We start from the raw sequence: 19,596 nt of genomic DNA, 5'->3' as shown, positions 1-19,596 counted from the left end.
GGCAAACGGGGACGCGCTGGAGGGGAACTGCAGGAAGCCGGGCTGGGATCTATTAATACCCAAGAGCGGGCGGGAGGGAGAGGGGGGCTTCAAGAAGGGCGTCTTCCCTGGGATGGTGCGCAGCCGGGAGACGTGGGCAGTCGCCAAACCTGAGCGTGTGTTTCGGAGTTGCAGAGGAAGTTGCCTTCTGCCGAGTCAGGAAGCTGCCTGCAAATCTATCGCAGGTCTGTCTACACCCAGGATTCCCAGCTTTGGGCCCCCAGCCGGCAGGACCACAAAAGACCACAGAACCCATCATCCACAGTGATCCCCCCACTGCAACCCCCCGTGGATGATGGGGTTTGTAGTCCCCACAGTTGGCGACCCAAGATTGTGAACCCCCACTCTAAGCCACTGGCCTTCGTCACTGCCTGGAAGCTAAGCACACACACCCCAAAAATTTGTGGGGGCTTCTCTTGGAGTACGCGTTGCCATTTTCGTTCTATATGCCACGTACGCATCATCGGCACCATTGGATCTTTAGACTCTGCAGTGCAGACTTGTGCATTCTGCCGTTTCATTGCAGTTCCACCGTGCCACCAAAGGTGGGGGTTGGGGTGGGTGGTTGAGGACCAGCACTTCCGTGACATCACAGAGGCTCAGTCAATAGCCAGGAGGGGGGGCGGGCCTTGCAGACCCAAGCCGGCGTTTGGGCTTAACAGCAGAGACCTTTCAAAGCAGGGAGAGAGTGTTTCTCCCCAGATGCTGCTAATATTCTGACAATGGCGGATCACACCTGGAGTCCGGAGATTTGTGAGCCCCTCCGAGGTAGGCGAGAACCCCGTCCTGAAGCAGTGGCTGGTCCTGAGCTCCGGAACTGGGCTTCAGCGTCACTCCTGCTCTTGGCCACCATCGATCTCTGCAGATCTCGTGGGCAGAATCTCTATTTTTTGAATTATGTCCTTGCCCCCAAAAGGCTCTTGGAAGCCGTAAAACCTTCCTGTCTCGTCTGCTCCCACTCCGGGGGCTGATTAATTGTTCATCCCCAAACAAATTAAGGGCCCCGGGTGGGTCTATAAATATGCCGTTACGTGGCCTAATAAATCCTGATTAACGGCAGCCCTGCATCGATGGCTGGGTTACCTTGGTGGGTGTGACGACGCCGGTGGCGGCCATCCCGCTTCTTGAAAAGAGAAATCGAAGCACACAATCATCTCTACCATCGATAAACTCACCATGTCCCGTTAAACCAGGCAGAGTCCTCCTTGGCAGCTGGGCTTTAAGGAGGTCGCGTGGCAGAGGATTGCGGGATGGTGGTGGGGGCCACCTGTGAGCAAAAGGGAGGAAGCTGCCGAACTGAGTCTGACCCTCTGTCCGTCTAGCTCAGTATTTTCTACACTGACCGGCAGCGGCTCTCCCAGGTTTCAGGCAAGTGGCTGTCCCAGGAGAACCCGTGAAAACGGACAAAGGTCTTGGAGCCTCTCTAAGGCTGCTGTTGTTGACCGTGGCTGGGTGTGTGATGCTGGGGTCGCCCATCCGTTTCCCGCTGAAGTATTTTGGGTACCCTGCCCTTCTGGCGACTTCCTGTTTTTCCCAAATCCTTTCCTCCAAGTCTGTGACTGAAGGACACGGGAGAGGGGCAAGGATTTCCTGAAAGGTCAGAGATGGGTTTTCTTCTGTTGGCGGCTGAGAGTGGTAATTTTGCCTGCCTGGTGGCTGTGGGCCACCTCCAGCCTCAGAGGCACGATGCCTCTCAATCCCAGTTGCAAGGGAGCAACAGCAGGAGAGAGGGCCTGCCCTCAAGTCCTGCCTGTGGGCTCCCCAGAGGCATCTGGTGGGCTGCTGTGTGAAACAGGATGCTGAGACTAGAAGTGTGAGCACTGTCAGATATTCCCCTCGGTGGGGGGGAGTTGTAAAATAGATTTAACTTGCCCCTGACCCCACCCCAGTCCCAAATCTTTGCCTCATTCCGCCCCTGCCCTTCTAGCTCACCCCCCGCCCTCGGGGTGCTTTAGCAGAGAAGCCCCCTTTCCTGCTTGGGTGCCCCCAAAGCCTGGCGGGGCTGCTGAAGAGGAAGGGGAAGAGGGGGGCGGGCGGAGTAATCCTCTTGCTCGGCTCCCGTAAATAATACATCAAGATGGCAGTTCAGAAATGAAATTATCATTGGAAATGCACCGGTGCTGACTGTTAATAACCTCTCCGCATGATTGATTATGTAGGGAACGGGGCGGGGGGGGGCCTCTCATCCCTGCCTTGCTCCTGCTGCCGGGGGCGGGGGGTCTGGGGGCATTGCAAATCGGTGGTCTGGGGGCATTGCAAGAGACAAACAAGTTGCTTGAGATCCCAGAAAAGAAACCCAAAGCTCTTCTTTTGCTCTTGATGCACAGGGCTGGTTCGCAGATCCCTGGTCGCTTGAGGTCAAGAACACGAACACGTTGCCAGAAGTTTGCATCCATCTGCCCAGCCCTGCTGAAGCTGATTCTGAGCTTGGCCGTTGTGTTTGTGGGCAGTCTTCCCAGTCTTGAGATGCTTCCTTTCTTTGCATAATTTTGGGTGGATACCTTGGCAAGACCCCACGCTGGGTTTCAAGGCTGCCCCCCCCCGTTCTGCGTGGCTTGGCCCCGTGGCCTGAGGTTCAAGCATCCATTAATGGGAGCTTATCTAGTGTTAAATCAGGGGCAGCCGGGGCACCTCTGGAAATGCAGCACCGTGGCTGAGAAGGGAGCAAAAATGATTTTCTTTTATGGCTTGCAGGGGGGGAAGGCTGGAGATGAATACCAAACGGAGCTTCTAATACGGAGCGTTTTGAAATATTCGTTCCCTGCCGATTGGAGGGAGGAAGGTGAATACTGATGTGGAGGTTTTATTCTCGGCTGCGGAGGCACGGGAGTTTGCAGACCAAATTAGGAGGAGTTGAGGAGAACTGGTGCGATGTGAACAAACCTTGGGGCTGGGGCTGTGGGTGTGTTACGTGCTCGCGCCCTGCACACATAGAATCCCTCCTCTTTCCTTTGAAAAAGGTTCATGCGCTGCTTATGCAGGAGCTCTAAGTGGTGAGCGATGCATTTAAAACCCGAAGCAATAACCCTGCATTTGAAAGGAACTGCTTTAAAAGCAAGCTCCTAGACATAGGAAGCTGCCATATACCGAGTCAGACTCTTGGTCCATCCAGCTCAGGATTGTCAACCCAGACTGGCAGCAGCTTCTCCAAGGTTGCAGGCAGGAGTCTCTCTCAGCCTTCTCTTGGAGATGCTGCCAAGGAGGGGGCATGGAACCTAGATCCTCTTCCCAGAGCGGCTCCATGGGGTGAAGCCACAGATCAGGTGTGCTCACACCAGAATAGCACCCTTTCCACCCAGCTGCGATTTCCCAAGCCCTACGATGCTGGCAGAGAATTTTGTGCATTGCATTGTGGGGGTCAGGTCCAAGAAAGCAGGCGGAGATTGCCCCTGACTGAAAGAGACAGGCCATTTAGGAAATTGATCACATTTTTGAAAGGTAGCATCTTTCACGTTTCTAGAGATCTCTCTTCCCTGCCCTTCCCTTTTTTAAAGGATGCTGGTCTGATCTGCCAAGAATAGAAGTGCCAAATCACCGATCTGGGTCCTCCTGACTCACTTAATCCATTTGCAGCTCTGGTCAGCACTGGATACTTGCAGGGATTCTCAGTGTTGGGTCCCCAGATGTTATTAGACTTCAGCTCCCATAATCCCCAGCCTAGTGGCCTTTGAGTTGAAGTCCAATAACATCTGGGGATGCAACGCTGAGAATCCCTGCGTGAGAGTATCTATCTATATGTTTGTCAGACAGGAGATAACTAGCTCTTACTCAGATCAATACCGAGGGAAAAGAGGCACCTTTTAATGTGGCGATGCTCTTTATTTAGCAGCGGGAGAGCAACTGGCCATATCCACCCCCAGCATAGGACCTCCGGTGACTGTTGCTGGTGCCTATCTTGTGTTTCTTTTTGGATTGTGTGCCCTTTGGGGACAGGGGTCCCTCTTCTCTTCTCTTATTTATTTGTTGTTTCTCTGTGTAAACCGGCCAGAGCCATTTTGGGGAAGGGCGGTATAGAAATCGAATGAATGAATAAATAAATAAATACAAATCATAAAACCCAATTGGGTTGAGTTGTGTTGGGAGCGCTCTATTAGCTATGAAAAGTAGGACGTTTTATGAGAAAAGGATGTGTTCTAATTTAAGTTGTAGATTTTTAGTTGTAAGTTTTGAATTATGGCTCAAGTGGCATCATTTTGCACAGTTTGGGAAATTAAACTTGCCTTCTCTTTTAAAAGAATTGGTTTTTTAAAAAAGCGTGCGGCACATAGAGCTCTTCTCTGTCTCCCCCCATGTGCCCCCCCCCCGGAAGAGCAGGGCCATGTTCGTCAAAAGCAGGGCGGCTTCCACGAAGCGTTGTGGTAATTAAGGGACGGTAACTGGATCCATTTTATCTATCAGCGAAGGCGGCGAAACGCATCGGCGGCACCTAATGGCTCTTGTATTCAATACCTAACCCCACCATGCGTGTAATACATTTGTTATTATCGCAGCGCCCCGGAATCCTGATTACTCCCGGGACCGAGTGACGCTGAACCGTGAGCAATAGATTTAACGGCAGACTTAAGCACTGGAACATGAAAGGCACCGGGGACAGCCCTATCCGGAGATGCTGCCAGGGAGTGAATCTTAGACCTTCTGAGTGCAAAGCAAATGCTCTACCACTGAACTACGGCCTTGTCCCCGAAAGGGAATATCTTACAGTAGTCTCCCATTCAAATGTGAGCCAAGGCAGACCCTGCTTAGCAAATTGGACCGGCAGGGTGGACCATGGATCTGACTTTGTATAATGCAGCTTTCTTATCTTCCTAACCCCAGCAGGTCCATAGATGCAGAACACCCCACCCCCCGCCCGCATGAAGGGTTGTCTCTCCCTAATGAATGCCTGCCTGTCTTTCTTGTTTCAGACGAGTGCGGTGCTGTGCTCCGGGGGCTGTGCGCTTCTGGCCTTCAGCTCCTTGCTGGCGGTCATCGTGATCTTCCTTCCTAGCGGCCAGTGCGAGAGACGGGTCTGCACTCTGGCTGGTTACATCCAGACGGCTGCGGGTGAGTGAGTGAGCCGATAAGCCAGTTTCTTGGTGTCTTCAGGTGGTCCTTTGTCTGCTTGAAACCTGCACCCGTAACTTTAACTCGGTCAAGTGCTCGCCATTTTCCTAAATCTGGCTTCTTTGGTCCCTGCCACTTGTTTCCCTTTGGATAGCAGTGTGGATACCTAGGTCCGGCATGAACCAGTAAAGAACTAGGGACGTGGCTTTTGAAACCACTCCGGGTTTCCACCTGTCACAAAGGAATGGATGCCGAGAGCTGGCAACTTGCCTGTCTTAAAAGCAAACGGGGGGTGGCTTGTCCTCTGTCGACATTCCATTTGGGCTTGTAAATTCCCACCAGTGGCAGCTCATCTGGTGGCTACACAGAGACGGGGCCTTCTCGGTTGCTGCCCCGAGATTGTGGAATGCACTCCCTGCTGAGATACGATCCTCCCCATCTCTGGCAATTAAAAATAAATAAATAAATCTGAAGCAGGTGGGGGGGGGAAAGCCACCTTTTCAACGTGGTGATGCTCTTTATTGAGCAGGGGGAGAGTAACTGGCCCTCTCCACCCCCAGCACGACATCCCTCCAGTGACTGTTGTTGGTGTCTATCTTATGTTTCTTTTTCTGTTTCTTTTCTTCTTCAGGGACAGGGAGCCATCTTATTTATTTATTTGCTATTTCTCTATGTAAACCTCTTTGAAAACTTTTGTTGAAAAGCGGTATATAAATATCTGTTGTTGTTGAAAACTCATCTTTTCACCCAAGCTTTCTCAGCTTTTTAAAACTGTCTGTTTCAATTCTATGGTTGATTTTAAATTGTCGAATTGTTTTTTAAATGTGTTTTGATTGTTTTATGTTAACTGCCCAGAGACGAAAGTTTGGGCAGTATAGAAGTTTGATAAACAAGTAAGTAAGAATTTACACTTGAGAGTAAGTTCATCCTTTGTTTTGTAAGCCAACCCTGACATCTCGGATTTGAATGGCTCTGGTTTTGTTTTAAGGCAGGGGTTGCATAACTTTGGCCTTCCAGCTATTGTTGATCTATTTTATTTGCTTGCTTGCTTGCTTGCTTGCATTTGTATTCTGCACTTCCTCCAAGGAGCCCAGAGCAGTGTACATGGTCAGGTTTATCCTTACAACAACCCTGTGAGGTAGGTTAGGCTGAGAACATGGGAACATAGGGAGCTGCCCTATACAGAGTCAGACCACTGGTCTATCTAGCTCAGTATTGTCTTCCCAGACTGGCAGCGGCTTCTCCAAGGTTGCAGGCAGGAGTCCCACTCAGCCCTGTCTTGGAGATGCTGCCAGGGAGGGGACGTGGAACTCCAGGCTAATTATTCCCTGCCATTTAAGTCCTGGAAGTCTTGCTGAGGAGGCAGAGAAGCCAGTTCATTCTTAATATGACTGCAGCTTTTGCGAGAAGATGAGCAAGACGGCTCATCTGCGAGGCTTTACAGTGAGGTCGTATTTGCCTCCCAAAATGGATGCAAAAAGTTGATTTTTTTAAAAAAACATATATAAATTGGGCTACCCTCTTGATGAAACTCCCCCAATTGCTCCCCGATCACTCGCAGGGACTTCGAGGTAAATCTGGCCGATACGTGAACGCACCCCCTCCGTTTCGGAAGAGAGGCGAACGAAAAGCGAAGCACTTCACTGCGAATCCGAGTGGTGTCTTGTGACTGAATTAAAATGGGTTTAGATTATGACTGTTGACTCGGGTCCCCGCAGTTCAGACCGGAATTAATCCGCAGCGAAGTGAAATGAAGAGGCTGAGCGGGATGGGTTGCCCGGGGAGGGGTGGGGAGTCTTTGAGGAGCTCATTAGCTTGATCAAACACATCCAGTAAATCCTCTCTCCGTCAATACCGCTTAAAGTCTGCTGGCTCTTTTCCTCCCGCTCAGAATCTCTCCAGAGCCCCTTGGAGGACATTAGCGAAGCGAAGCCTGATTGCCTTGGGTCGGGCCAAGGGGGCACCGATTCCCCGTGGCGGAATAGGGACCCTGTGTCACCGCGCGGTGGGTCTTGCTGCCGGTGTGGCTTGAAATTTTTCTTTTGTTTGGGTTTGAGTCGACTTGGTCAGACTGTGGCTCTGCAATTGGTTGTCCGGGGTCCTTTCTAGAGCAGGGCTGCTCAGCTTTGGCCCTCCTGCAGATGTTGGCCTACAACTTCCATAATCCCTGGCTGTTGGCCACTGTGGTTGGGCATTATGGGCGTTGTAGCCAAAAACAGCTGGGGGGTGGGGGCAAGTTGAGCAGGCCTGTTCTAGAGGAACATAAGCCCTAGGTGGGTCCCTGCCCCAAGAGGTTTGCAGTATGCATTTTGATGGGGGAGGAGAAATGGCACCACGGAGGAGGCATAGGGTGGAAGGAATGTATTGCAGTGGGGGGTGATGGGAGTTGTAGTCCAGCAATGGCTAGAGAGCCTCCGTTTAGACTAGAGAGCTTCAGGTTTGGGAGGAGAGCTGGTCTGGTAGTAGTGAGCATGAATTGTCCCTTTTTGCTATGCAGGGTTCACCTTGGTTTGGATGTGGTGGGTGACTGCATACGGGCACTGTGAGACACTCCCGTTCGGGGATGAGGCCATAGCTCCATGGTAGAGGATCTGCTTTTCATGTAGAAGGTTCCGGGTTTTCACGTTGAAGGTTCCAGGTTCGCTCCCTGGCAGCATCTCCAGAGCCTGGCACCGTGGCAAGCCGCTGCCAGTCCGTGCCGGCAAGACTGAGCTAGATGGATCGAGGGACTGACTCAGTGGCAGCTTCCTAAGCAGTGTTTCCTCTAGCCGGGATTCCCAGCTGTGGTGGACTACAACTCCCAGAATCCCCAAGCAAAAGCAATTCCCCCTGGGGGATTCTGGGAGTTGTAGTCAACAATTTTATTTTTAAAAATTTTTATCCCGCACTCTGAGGACCCACCAGGGAGAGGGGCGAACGCAGCCCCCTTCTCCTCTAGCTACGCCCCCGGCTCTCTACGCCTCTCTCAGCCCTCTTTCGGAGATGCTGCCAGGGAAGGAACTTGGAACCTAGATGCTCTTCCCAGAGCGGCCCCATTTATCCCCTGAGGGGCATCTCTTCCAGTGCTCATACATCAAGTCTCCCATTCATATGCAACCAGGGCAGACCCTGCTTAGCTAAGGGGACACGTCATGCTTGCTGCACTCCAGAAAGCTGCAATCTGGCTCGGCATATCGCAGCTTCAGGCCACGGTCGTCGAGATCTTCCCTGCGAGCCATGACCAAAGGTAACTGGAAAGCGGGCAAGATTTCTAGTTACCTTTTGGGTAACTGGAGCTTTTAGGACAGCCCCCATGAACAGCAGCAGGTGCTGGATAGAGAGATTTGACGGGGCCCCTGATGGGACGTCTGTGAGCATCTGGCACCCCTTGCTATTTGGGGAGGAAAAGGGGGCCTGGAATTGGATTCAGCCACCGGCAACTAGCTGGCACAGAGCGGAGCTTCCATACGTGAGCGCCGGGCAACGTTTCTGCAGGCAGGTGAGAAATTTGGCTCCGGGCGCTGCAAGGGCGGACCGACTGCCGAGAAGAAAGGGCCTCGCTTCAAAAGTGGTTTGGATTTGGCAGGTGGGGTGTGGGGGGGAATTCCATACGGGGCAGCAGATGGAGGACGCCCAAGGCCAGAGGGACTGTCTTTTCCTGAACTTATCAGCATTGCTGCTGGTCCCGTTCTTCTTCAAACCATCCTGTGTTGGGACTCTGGAGAGGCAAAAGAACAGCTCCCCCGGAGGACAGCGGCACGCCCGGCTTCCTTCCCCCCCCCCCAGCTCCAGAAACCTCCCACTCCCACCCGGGATGGCTTTCTGAGCCCCAGCAGCCCGAGGTTTCTCCGCCGTGCTGAACCCTGGCGCCAGATCCCCTGTGCTTAAAAAAAAAAATTCCAAAGCATCATTTCTTAAGTGAGGCGGTTGGGTGGGGGACGAGCCAGGAAAACAGGCCTGTGAAAATAGATCTTCTTGGCTCCGGAGAGCTTTTCATGCTTGTTTACAGCTCTCCGGGAACGAAAATGCTCCGCTCCGCTTCCCGGCGCGAGGGCAGGAGGCCGATTCGGCACGGCTCCCTGGGCGGTTCTGCGTAGCAGCCTGCAGTGGTCACCTAAATCTGGCTAGGAAAAGAAGGGCTTCATCCTAGCTGGAAGGGCAGAAGTTGTTGGAAAGTCGGGGGGGGGTCATCTCAAAAATGGCCCCTCCCCCTGGCGTAAGGGGGCCAGGGTGGAATCTGGGAGCGAGTGGGAGCAGGAAAAGGTTCGAGGGCACCTGGGTGACTGTCATTCTCCTTCTAAGAAGGTACCTCTATATACCAAGGCTGCTCAACTTTGGCCCTCCTGCAGATGTTGGCCTACAACTCCCATAATCCCACTGTGGCTGGGGATTATGGGAGTTGTAGTTCAAAAACAACTGGGGGTGGGGTGGGTGAAATTGAGCAGGCCTGCTCTTCTGCCAAGGGTGTCTAGGGAGCTGCTTTATACCGAGTCACCCTTGGTCCATCCATCTCAGTGTTGTCTACACCAGGCCTGCTCAAATTAAGCCCACGTCATGCTCAAAGCACTCAAATAGGCAGCAGGGCCCCAACTAGAACTGCTCAAACCCAACCTCCTTTTAGTACAATCAGGGATTCGGGAGAGTTCTTGCTGAATTTCAAAGTCCAAGAGTCTTTGCCTCAGGATCTGCCTAGCCTGGTCATAACTTAACAAGGCCAGGTAGTCCATAGACAGACCCAAGAATGCAATTTTGTCCTGAATAGGTGGGGCAGCGTTGCCGGGTTCTGGCTTTCCAAATCCGGGTGCTTGATTTGCATTTTATGTAAATTGGCTTGGATATAATTTTTGAGCAGAAGAGTGACTGCATGTTCTGCACCGTAACTCCGCTCCTACAAGGCTTAGAAACTTAGCTTTAGAAAGCAAGCAAGCAAGCAAGCTGAAATCCAGGCAGATCTGGGTGGGCTAAGCAATCTGGGTGAGATGCTTCAAATCCAGGTGAAACCCGGAATTCTGGAGGGCATGGCAGCTCTACTGTGGGGTGATGGTGCTGTTTTTCTCATCTGGCCTGGAGTTGGAAAAAGATCTCTCCCCTAGAAGCTCGTGTAATCAGATTTTGCGAAAGGGAAACCGCAGAGAACGGCTCTCTGAACAGGATTACGAAGGGAGGCCTGTTCCATCCAAAGACCCCTGTACGTTGCCAGCATCTACGTAATCCTCTCTTAATTGGCTTTCTGGTGTGGATCAGAAAGGACTCCTCTCTTGCAAAAAAATTTTTTTTTAAAAACCCTCTCCTTCTGAGGGAGAATTTCCAGCCCTTTTCAAACCTGCTGGAATATTCATCAGGCCTCTCCCTAAAGGTTAATTAAAAATGACACAAGCCTAATCCTTTTTGCGGAACCTAATTAAATTCCCCCGGTACGGGGATTTTTCTCATGCAAAGTTTGTTGAGGGCTGATACCCGGAGCAGTTTGTGGCCGTAACCCAATTATGCAATTTGGCGTCCCGAAGTGCGCAGCAGACAGATTGCCCTCTTCTTGCGTCCACGGGGTGTGTATATGTGGAGGTGTGGGCGCACTTACTGGTTAATCCTTTTCAATCGGACCCTTGCTGGAGATTAAAACAGGCAAAACTATTTAGGAGGTGGCGGAGTGGATCTCTCTCTGAACAGCTGCAGTTTCCTTCTGGTGATCCTTTTCCGCTGCTCTTGCTTCCTGTGGTTGAAAATCGGGCGTCGGATGTAAAGAGAACTCATAGCTCTGTTAACTGAACAAAGGGGCGCCTTTCAAAGTGGTGATTTGCTTACGTTTAGCAGGGGGAGAGCAACTGGCCCTATCCAACCCCAGCACAGCATCCCTCTGGTGGCGGCTGTTGGTGTCTTCTTTATATTTCTTTTTAGATTGTGAGCCTTTTGGGACCGGGAATCGTCCTATTTATTTATTATATATATTTTTGTGTCAATTGCTTGGCAAACCGTTTTTGAAAAGCAGTATATAAATATAAATATACAGCAGTATATAAATATACAGCAGTATATAAATATAAATATATATCTTACACAGTCAGACAGGTGTTATTGACTGATTTGTTTTGTCTAGACATCGAGTCCTTCCCAAGGACCTGGGATGGCTGAATTTTATCATCAATACTGTTGGCTATTATAGATATTGCCGCAAAATGTAGGCTGTTCCCAGTAAAGTTGCTTTGTGTAGTTGGCTGGTGGTGATTTCTGTGGCCCCTATGGTGTTGAGGTGCTCTTCAAGGTCTTTTGGAACTGCACCCAGGGCGCCAATGACCACTGGGATGATTTTGGTCTTCTTCTGCCACAGCCTTTCAATTTCAGTTTGTAGATCTTTGTATTTTGTATAGTCTGCCAGATGTGATTGACTGGATTTGGTACTTTAATTATCGGGCCCTTTCCAAGGGTCCAGGATAACTAAAGCACAATTCAAGATAGCGTCAGAGCTGTCCCGAGTCATGTGTGGCCTTCTGTAGCTGATGTGTTGTAATTTCATCGATGCCCCCAAGGTGTCGAGATGGTGTTCACGTTCTCTTGGTACTGCACCAAGGGCACCCACAACTATCGGCACCACTATTGTTTTCTTTCTTCCAGAGCCACTCAATTTCAATCTGAAGGTCCTTGTATGATTGATTGATTGTGATTGATTGGACTTATTCTGCCCATAATGTGAGCCTGGCTTTGACCTTGCGTTTTCGGTGGGCTGTCACCTCCTTTGGGGCAGCAAGCTTTTCAGAAGGTTGAGAGAACACCAGAAGCTGCTGTTTATCAGGTCGGGTCCTCTAGCTCAGTACTGTCTACACTGACTGGCAGCGGCTTCTCCAAGGTTCCCAGGCAGGCGTCTTTCCCAGCCCACCTGGAGATGCTGCCAGGGGCTGAACCTGGGACCTTCGGTATGTCAAACCAGAGGCTCTACCCTCGAGCCACAACATTTCTGAGGGCATTGTGGGGAAGGGACTGTGGCTTGCGAGCTAGGCTGGGGGCATTGCGTTCAGGTCACGGTTTCCCACCGAGTCCCGGCAAACAGTGCGTCTGACTCCCAAGAGGAAGCTGGCACGGGTTTACGTCCCTGCCCGGGCTGGGATTTGACCGCCTGAAATGTGGCCAGCAGTGAGGGTTTGACTAAGAGTAGAGCGGCCATCCCCCCCCCCCGCCCCCGGATTGTATACATCTCCCCCAGATTGCTTAGCCCACCCAGATCTGCCCGGATTTCAGCTTTCATTAAAAAAAAAAAAAGCCAAAAAAAGCGAAGCTCCAGCCCGCGTCGAAGCGGAGTCCTGGAGCGAAAGGTGCAGCCACTCTTCTGCTTGGAAACTGTTTTCCAGCCAATTCGCACCGTCTGCGACATGGGGAGAGCCAGAACAGGGCAACCTTACCTAAGAGGCAAGCGGTGCAGATGGATTGCGTTGCCTGGGGTTCCACGCACGGGGATCCCTTCCAAACTGGCTGACGGCCCTCTCTGGATTGCACTCTCCTGGGGAAGGTTGGTGGGATCCCTGTGCCGCTTTCCCAAGGGGATCAGGCCTTCGCTGGCCAAAGGCAGGTTAATTCCCTGCACACGCACACACACACACCCCCTGCCTGCCCGTGCCCGATTCCTTCCAGAGCCAGCTCACCGGATCAATAGCGGCCTTGTTCCTTCCAGAGAGCTGCCCCCGCAAGCAGCAGCCATCGATCTGTGGGCCTGCCATCGATCGGGTGCGGTGACATATTTGGGCCCGCGCAATTAGGACCTGGGGGTGGTTGGTGGCCAGCGACGGGAGGGCTGCAAAGCTGGGCTTTGGGGAAGGTTAATGGCCGGGGCAGGTTTCGCATGCTGGCTTTTCCCCCGGTGATGGATAGCTTAAAAACCGCCCGGTGCTGGATCAGGCCAGAGGTCCGTCTACCAGGTGCATATGGGGAGCCCGCAAGCGGGGGGAAGAAGGTGCCACTCTTGGACTATAACTCCCATCACCCCCCAGTCACGAAGGCCTTCCGCCGCTGTAGCTGGGGGTGATGGCAGTTGTAGTCAACACCTGCGGTCCAGTGTTCCCTGCTCCAGCAGACTTGGGTCCTCAGATGTTGTTGGACTGCAGCCCCCATCACCCCCCCACCTTTGGCCATTACGACAGGGGGTGATAGGAGCTGTAGTCTGACATCATCTGGGGATCCGAGCCATGTTCCCTGTAAGAGGGAATCCCCCATGTTGTTGACTGCAGCTCCCAGAATCCTTCGCTGCCATGGGCTTTGGCGGAGGAGGCTGGGAGTTGTAGTCGACCACATTGGGGGTTTTTCTGTTAGTGGGAACCCTGGTCCCAAGTTGGAGAACCACTGCTGGAAGAGGAGACTGGTTCCCAGGGCGTGCAGTGGCCTGTGGCTGTGGATGATGGGAGTTGTAGTCAACAGCAGGAAATCCCGGTTTCAGGAGGTGGGGGAACGAAGGTTGAGAACCTTGCTCTAGGGGTCTTTGGGGAAACTCATCCTCACTCCCCGCTCCTCTTCGAAGCCTGGCTTGGGAGTTTGCTGGGGCAGGGACCTCCCTTGAGCATGGCGTCTCACCCAACGACTTACTGGCACCGCGCAGCTGTGGGGAGGTGAGTGGCTTGGCAGGAACAGCGCCACGGGGACGCTGCTGCTGCTGGGAAGAGCTGAGGCTCTGGGAAGCCGGGGAGCGTCTGTGGGGAGGGAGGCCCATCTGTCAGCCGCGACAGCGCAGGGACCACATCCATGATTCATTTCTTCTTGATAAATATATTAATCAAAAGGGTAATTGAACCGCAATTGCTCCTGACAGGCAGGGCGAAAGTGTGTCTGTGAGTATGGGGGGCGGGTGGGGTGGGGTCGCTGTTGGGTGACAGCCACCGGCCTCCTGTCTGGAGGTAGCAGGCCACAGCGTTCCCTTGGACAGGGAATCCCAGGTGTGGTGGACTACAACTCCCAGAATCCCCCGCTGCGATGGCTTTGGCGTGGGGATTCTGGGAGTTGTAGTCCACCACATCTGGGAATCCCTGTGAGAGGGAACCCTGGGGTTGAACTGGAAACCTAACCAGACTCTTCTTCAAGGGCTCTGTCCTCCTGCTTTTGGAGGAGCTGGTTTGAAGAGGAGGAGGTGGGTCGCAGCTGGTGTGGGGTGCAGAGGCCGCCTGTGTCCCCTGACAGACAGGACATCAAGTTCAGTACTGATCTACAAACGGAGTTTCAGAAACTACTGGTCTATGCATGTGGAGCCTCTCTCCCCAAAAATGGGTGGGACAAACTCTCTGTTTTCTTCTTCTTGGCCCTCAGGAAAAACCACCCTGCTTTCCCCAAGCTGCCTCTCTTCTGGGCTGCGTTCCAGAAGTGCAAAGCAGCTGCTACATTTAGTTGGATGGGATGCGCTAAGCAGCCTGTGGGTGTTCTGTGCCCGGAATGCCGTCTGCCGCCTCCATCTGAATGCAAGGACCCTTGGAACATAAGAGCATCAGAACGGCCCTGCTGGATCAGGCCCAAGGAGGCCCATCGAGTCCAGCATCCTGTTATGCACAGTGGACCACCAGATGCCGCTGGAAGCCCACAGGCAGGAGCTGGAAGGGGCAGGCCCTCCCTCCTGCTCTTACTCCCCTGCAACTGGTACTCAGAGGCATCCTGCCTCTGAGGCTGGAGGTGGCCTGTAGCCTTCCGACTAGTAGCCGTTGACAGACCTCTCCTCCATGAAGTGATCCAAGCCCCTCTTCAAGCCATCCAGGTGGTTGGCTGTCCCCACATCTTGTGGCAGAGAATTCCACAAGTTGGTGATACGTTGTATGAAAAAGTACCTCCGTTTGTTGGTCCTAGATTTCCCGGCAATCAATTTCACGGGATGACCCCTGGTTCTAGTGTTATGGGAGAGGAGAAGAATTTCTCTCTATCCACTTTCTTCACGCCATGCATGACTTTATAGCTCCCGATCATGTCTCCTCGCAGTTGTCTTTTTTCCTAAACTAAAAAGCACCAGGTGTTGCAGCCTTGGGGTGTGTTTGTTACAGCGGACCCGGCCTGACACTTTTTGTTTTGCGTTCTCGGCTTTGAATTAACAATGTGGGAATGCATAGAACTGATGGGTGTTGCAGAAGCTGACCAGCGGCATCCAGTTCTTAGGAAAATAGTCCAACACCACTTGCTCACTTTCCCTTTGACTCCTATGTAGAATTTAATTTCCCCCTGCCCTTCCTGTGTTTTTCTGGGTACTCTCTCTTAACGGCTGGGGTTCTTGCTTCTGTGCATAAAGAATATCCAGCATAAGTCACTCTGGGGGCTGTTGCCGTAGAAGGAACCAGTTCTTAATCTTTTGGCCCAATACTAGGCCTGTTCTCACAATAGTTTGAATCTAGGTTTCTTGTGGGTTACTGACATGAGCATGATTGTGTGAACCTGTGCCAAGGTGCTTTATGGCCAGAGATGAATCTGTGGCTCCCGCCTTGGCATGGATTCACACATTGGGATGCTGCTGCAGTTTCTGGTACTGCTGATGGACTAGCTGACCTCTCAGGTCCCTTCCATCTCTAAAGTTCTATATGTTGTTTTACGAGCCTTGGACCTTTTTTGGAGGCTGGAAACCCCCCCAGAGCCTGGCGCCTTTACATAGGAAAATAGGAAGCTGCCATATACTGAGTCAGACCCTCGGTCCATCTGGCTCAGTATTGTCTACCCAGACTGGCAGTGGCTTCTCCAAGGTTGCAGGCAGGAGTCTCTCTTAGCCCTTTCTTGGAGATGCTGCCAGGGAGGGACCTTGGACCCTAGATGCTCTTCCCAGAGCAGCTCCATCACCTAAGGGGAATATCTTACAGTGCACGCACATCACGTCTCCCATTCATATGCAACCAGGGTGGACCCTGCTTAGCTAAGGGGACAAGTCAGGCTTGCTCCCACCAGACCAGCTCTCCTTGTTTAGCAAAGGATTCTGGGATGCCAGCGGGATGCAAAAGGAATCCTTCATTACGGGCAGCCACATTTGTCTCGTAGCCAACACGACCTCCCTGGCTTTCCTCTGCGGATGAGGGTCGTGTAAACCTGGAGCAGTTCCCACTGACCTTGGCGCAGCAGCCGGGCTGCGTGCAGAAGCCAATAAAACCGACAAACTCTGTTGCTTCCTGATAGGGATATAAAAAATATAATTACTTCAGCAGTGACTTATGATTCAATGAAAGCCGGTGTGTGTGTCTCTCTCTCTCCCCCCCCCTTTTATTTTATTGAATTATGCAGCGGTATCCCTCAAAGACCACTAGCAGATGGCCAGGTCTGGCCAGGCGTTTAACAGGGTGAGTTACTGCCCTTCGGAGAGCTTGCCTGCAACTGGGGTGGATCAGAAAGCCATCTCCCCCCACCCACCCCAGTGCTTCTGGGCTGCTTACTCCCTGTGTTTACAGCCGCAGAGAACCGAGAAGCACCGTTTTACAGAGAGACGCGGTCATAAAGTGGATCTGCCGTGGGGTCCGGTGACTTGGTCTCTCTGCTGCTGTGCCTTTGTGGCGGGGGTGTGTGTGTGTGCGTGTTTGTGTGACGTTCACAACAAGACGTTCTCCTGTTTGCAAGGTGGGGGCAGGGGCATAGCGCCCACACTTGTGGAGGTGGTCCGTGGCATTGGGAATCTGGCTTCTGTGGTGTGTTGGTGGCGTTTCTGTTGGTGTGAGGCCCCGAGAAGAAGGGAAACCCCAAGGTATGGTGGGAAAGCCTCTTTTTATTGGCCAACAGCCGGGGGAACGTCCAGTGGTCCCTCTAATTTTTTTCATCTCTGTGCGGAATGAGTTTGGTTCTAGGCAGCAGTATCCAGGCAGTGTGCGCGCATGTGCATTCAGAGTGGGGCCTTCCTGATTCAAACTGAGCGGGATCTAAAATTAACGGAGTGGACAGCAGAAAACTTGTGAGCGTGCGCACACCTTAGAGGGAACAGTGGAAGCGTCCTTTTCCCAGGAGGGGAAACAGCTACTTAGGGAAAGTCATTTTAAGCATTTGTTATTCCTAAAAATGCTCGGTGGCTGTCTGTGTTGATCCGTCTGGAAAACAATCCAAAAACTCGCAGTGGGGCAATAACCTTTATTTGAACAAACCGAAGTGTCAGAGTCATGAGCACGCTTTCCAGTTTCTCCAGATCTCTTCTTGAGATCCAACATGGGAAGCTGCCATATACTGCGTCAGACCCTTGGTCCATCTCGCCCAGTATTGTCTTCACAGACTGGCAGTGGCTTCTCCAAGGTGGCAGGCAGGAATCTCTCTCAGCCCGATCTTGGAGATGCTGCCAGGGAGGGAACTTGGATGCTCTTCCCAGAGCAGCTCCATCTCCTAAGGGGAATCTCTTCTAGTGCTCACACATCAAGTCTCCCGTTCATCTGCAACCAGGGCGGACCCTGCTCAGCCAACGGGACAAGTCATGCTTGCTACCACAAGACCAGCTCTCCTCTCCTAAAGTTCAAAAGCCTCAATGCTTTTTCTATCTTGTGTCTTCAAAGTCCAGCTTTCACACCCATAGAGTGTCACAGGGAAAACCTTTGTCCAAATGATTCTAATCTTTGTAGGTATAGACACATCTCGGCATCTTCCCATGGCTTTCATTGCAACCCTACCAACAAATATAACACAGAAATCAAACCAGTTTAAACAAAAGTTTTTAAAATGTCAGTCTGTTGCCACAAAGAGTCTTGCGAAGTCTCGAAGACTAACACATTTGCTGTAGCCTAACTTTAGCTTCTGTGCCGTCTCTTTCCCATAGGCAGTGTTCTCTCTAATTTATTTCATCTGTGTGCGGAATGAGTTTTGTTCTGGGCGGGAGTCTCAAGGCAATGTTTGTGTGCCTGCATTCAAAGTGGGGCTTTCCTGATTCAACCTGAGCGGGATCTAAAATGAACTGAGTGGACGTCCAAAAAAACTTGTGGGTGCGCACATGTGCACATGCCTTATGGGGAACACTGTTAGTAGGACCCAAGTTGGACTGTAAAAAATAAATCTAAAAGCAATAGGATTCCAGAATAAAACTATCAAGAAGAGAAAACCAAACGACAAATAAACAGTCCTTACTCAGCAGGACAGGTGGGTGTTTTCTGATGAACTGAGCAGAACGGAAACTTCTGCTCTGTCAATGTGTAAGCCTCCGGTGGGGGTTCCTAACCTCCGGTCCCCAGATATCGTTGGACTACAACTCCCAGCATCCCATCGTCTACAGAGCTTCGGCTGGAAAGGACCAGCACTTAACACTGATAGTTTTTCTTTTGCACTAGGGGGGAAAGGGATTCCAGAGGCCGAAGGTAATGGCTGGTCTTGGGGCCGTGGTGCTTGTCGAAATGCATTTGCTGTTAGTGCCTCGTAAATACTGCATGAGCACCCACAGTTGATGGCTTCCGCCTGGCTTTTACTTGGTGGGCTGTGCTGGAGGGACGGAGCTGCCGCTGGTCTTCTGGGTTCCTTGGCAGAAGCAGCTGGGCGTTGCCTCACGGCTCAAGTGCATCATGGGAACATAGGAAGCTGCTTTCTACTGAGTCAGCGCCTTGGGCCATCTTGCTCGGGGTTGTCTTCACAGACCGGCAGCGACTCCTCCAAGGTTCCAGGCTGGAGTCTCTCCCAGCCCTACCCGGAGATGCTGCCAGGGAGTGAACCCCTGGTCCAAATCCAGTCCTGTATTCTCTGCCCCACGCCGGCTCTCCCGAGAACATCAGAAAAGCCCTGCTGGATCCGGCCAAGGCCCCGCCCGACCAGCATCCTGCCTGCAAGTGTGGAAAAGAGGTCTCGAGTGAGGAGCCCCAGATTGGCCTGCGAAAGCGCAGGACTCAAAATCGGGACCCCACTGGCAGTGGGTTCCTGGCACAGCTGGCACATCTCACTCCCGGGGTCCTGCTTTTCTCTCCCTTCTGCTGGCCCCGGAAGAGCCACTCTCTGGAATCATCTTTATCATGCTGCTGGCAAATGCCTCGTGACGATCCCCCCCCCCCCCCCGTGACTCCAGGAGATGAGCCGTAACTGCATGGATCAGCGGAAACTACTTTTCTCTGTAATAAATACATCTGCTGGGGAAGGTTTGACAGCTCCATTCTGCTAGCTCTCTCTCCGCTCATCACTCCCTTGCAGGAATTCCCTTGCAGCATCCCTGGAAAAGCCGTGGGGTGGGGTGGGAGTGGAATTCATAGATGCTTCCAAGACTGACCTTTTGCCAGATCTTTGCACGGCTTATCTGCAGCTCCTGCCTGGGGTTTGAGTTGGACGGAGACTGCGTTTATCTTGTGATGTTAAATGGCCTAATTCAGGGTGCAGACAGTTGGTTCTTTTATAAAATATGAAAGTTGGCAGTACTCCCATTGGCTTTCAGTCCAAACGTACCTCTTCCTCTCCGGGCTCGAGCCCCTTCAGGAAAGAGCAATTCTGCAAGCTGGCAGTAAAAGCGGATGCTCATTGGCCAGCACATGTGCCGTCACCAAAACACCCTCTGATCCATCCCTGGAGCCTTTTATTGGCAATGGTCTTAAAAATGCTTCCACTGGATTTGCTGAAAGGACTCCACGCTGTCTTACCTTACAGGGTTGTGCGGATATTATGGAG

General features: G+C 52.1%; 1 protein-coding gene across 1 annotated transcript in view; it reads left to right on the top strand.

Moving 5' to 3' along the window:
* The window catches only part of LHFPL7 (LHFPL tetraspan subfamily member 7), a 50,049-nt gene that overhangs the window by 6,001 nt on the left and 24,452 nt on the right, over positions 1-19,596 (top strand). The window contains exon 2 of the mRNA XM_053274762.1: positions 4,944-5,082. Coding sequence (XP_053130737.1) covers positions 4,944-5,082 — 139 coding nt within the window. The remainder of the gene's footprint in view (positions 1-4,943; positions 5,083-19,596) is intronic.

This window comes from Hemicordylus capensis, chromosome 12, assembly GCF_027244095.1.
Source record: "Hemicordylus capensis ecotype Gifberg chromosome 12, rHemCap1.1.pri, whole genome shotgun sequence".
NCBI classification, from domain to species: domain Eukaryota; kingdom Metazoa; phylum Chordata; class Lepidosauria; order Squamata; family Cordylidae; genus Hemicordylus; species Hemicordylus capensis.
The sequence above is the reverse complement of the archived record's forward strand: the minus strand, read 5'-3'. Positions and strand labels throughout refer to the sequence as shown.